This window comes from Lutra lutra, chromosome 10, assembly GCF_902655055.1.
Source record: "Lutra lutra chromosome 10, mLutLut1.2, whole genome shotgun sequence".
Classification (NCBI taxonomy): Eukaryota; Metazoa; Chordata; class Mammalia; order Carnivora; family Mustelidae; genus Lutra; species Lutra lutra.
Genome location: NC_062287.1, coordinates 60,544,720 through 60,546,790, shown reverse-complemented (window position 1 = coordinate 60,546,790; position 2,071 = coordinate 60,544,720). Strand labels below are relative to the sequence as shown.

General features: G+C 41.6%; 1 protein-coding gene across 1 annotated transcript; it reads left to right on the top strand.

Moving 5' to 3' along the window:
- The first annotated feature begins 416 nt into the window (after nt 1–416).
- LOC125079756 (olfactory receptor 52H1-like) lies at nt 417–1,638 on the top strand. Its single transcript, XM_047693522.1, is given in 3 exon segments — nt 417–928; nt 930–1,323; nt 1,585–1,638. Coding segments are annotated over 3 exon segments (960 nt in total).
- The last annotated feature ends 433 nt before the right edge of the window (nt 1,639–2,071 follow it).

The following is a 2,071-nucleotide window of genomic DNA, read 5'->3' as shown; positions in this document are numbered from 1 at the left end:
AGTAGGAGTCTGTCATGGTTAATTATCTCCTTATTTTCCCATCGTACCCCACTTTTCTTAGTTTCTTTCTCTGTATATAGTTAGATTGTGGTTTTCTCTACTCACATCAGTATAGCAAGGAATTACATTGATCCAAGGGATACTTATCTCTAAAATGGAAATAACATTTTGAACAGTATGAAGAAAATTCCAGAAACACTGAGTGACTACTACCAGAATATTGTGTCTAGGGAATCTTTCTTGAAGAAATGAGCATAGCTTTTACTAACACTAGGAGGTTCACTCTTAGCAGACAGGAGGGAGGAGAGTTGGCCCAAAGGAGAGGGTGGAAGAAGAATTACCATACAATTTACTCAGGTTCATTATACACAATTTGTTTTTCAGATACATAAGCTATTCTTCAGACCACACTGGCCATGTACAACCTGAGTAACTACCACACAGAAGACTTCACCCTTTCGGGCATCCCTGGCCTTGAGCAGTACCATGCCTGGATCAACATCCCCTTCTGTTTTATCTATCTCGTGGCCATTTTGGGCAACAGTATCCTTCTCTACCTCATTGCTGTGGAGCGGAGTCTTCATGCACCCATGTTCTTTTTCCTTTCCATGCTAGCCATGACAGACCTGATATTGTCTACCACATGTGTCCCCCAAACCCTTACCATCTTCTGGCTTGGTCCCCAGAAAATCAGTTTTCCTAGTTGTCTCACCCAGTTATTCTTTCTGCACTACAGCTTTGTCTTGGACTCAGCTATTCTCCTGGCCATGGCATTTGATCGCTACATGGCCATCTGCTTCCCCCTGAGATACACCACTATTCTGACCCCCAAGTTGATTATCAAAATTGTTGTGGGAATTTCCTTCAGAAATTTCTGTGTTTTTGTTCCATGTGTTTTCCTTGTAAATCGTTTACCGTTCTACAGCACACATCATCCACTACACATACTGTGAGCACATAGATGTTGCTCGGCTCACCTGTGCAGACATCTCCATCAACATCTGGTATGGCTTTGGTGTTCCCATCATGACGGTCATCTCAGATGTGATTCTCATTGCTGTCTCCTACACCCTCATCCCCTATGCAGTCTTCCGTCTCCCCTCCCGGGATGCCCGCCAGAAGGCCCTTGGCACCTGTGGTTCCCATGTCTGTGTCATCCTCATGTTCTATATACCAGCATTCTTCTCCATCCTTGCCCATCACTTTGGGCATAATGTCCCTCGTACCTTTCACATCCTCTTTGCCAACCTCTGTGTAGTCATCCCACCTGCACTCAATCCTATTGTCTATGGAGTAAAGACCAAGCAAATCTGGGACAAAGTCATTCTTATGCTCTTTCCCCAGGGTTGCTAGTGATAAAGTTCTAAAGTTTGAGTGGGTAGGGGCAAGTTCTTAGTGTATATTAGGTTAGAGAATGAATCCGTGGCCAAGGGTCCAGAAAAGGGACAGATGAAAAAGTTCCTTATTAATCAGAGCTATGGTTCTCCTTCTTTGTTATTTCAGGCAGAGAATCTAATCAGGTATTTCCATTGCAAAAAAAAAATCTGAGTATAGAAAATAGTATATATGAGTATATTTGGTTACTCCAATTCATTTCTAGACATCGAACAAGGGTCATGGCATGTCATAGATGCATAAGGAATGTTTATAATATAAATGAATGGCAAATAATCATGAAACGTAAGACAGCAGGCATTTACTTTGGACAAAGGATGAAGACAATCAGGAACCTAATGCTCATTTTTCATTCAATCTTGAGAAAGCCAAATGAGATGTGAGTGTCCAGAGTCCCCTAAGAATTAAACATAAAGATAATCCTAACTTCCTGTGGTCAATAAGAAGGAGAAATAGGTACAGATTAAGATGTGGGATTGAAACCTGGGCATTTGGAAGAACTGAGGGTGCAAGTCTCTTCTTCCTCTTCATATCTTCAAAGAGATGTCAGCTACTGCTAACCATGTATCTTTGTTTGTATGATTCATTCTCTTCAAACTTAGCATGGTTATAATTGGGTCAGAGGGAGTCACTCAGTCACTGCATTTGTCAAAGTTTACCTATTTTTGGTGTTTGT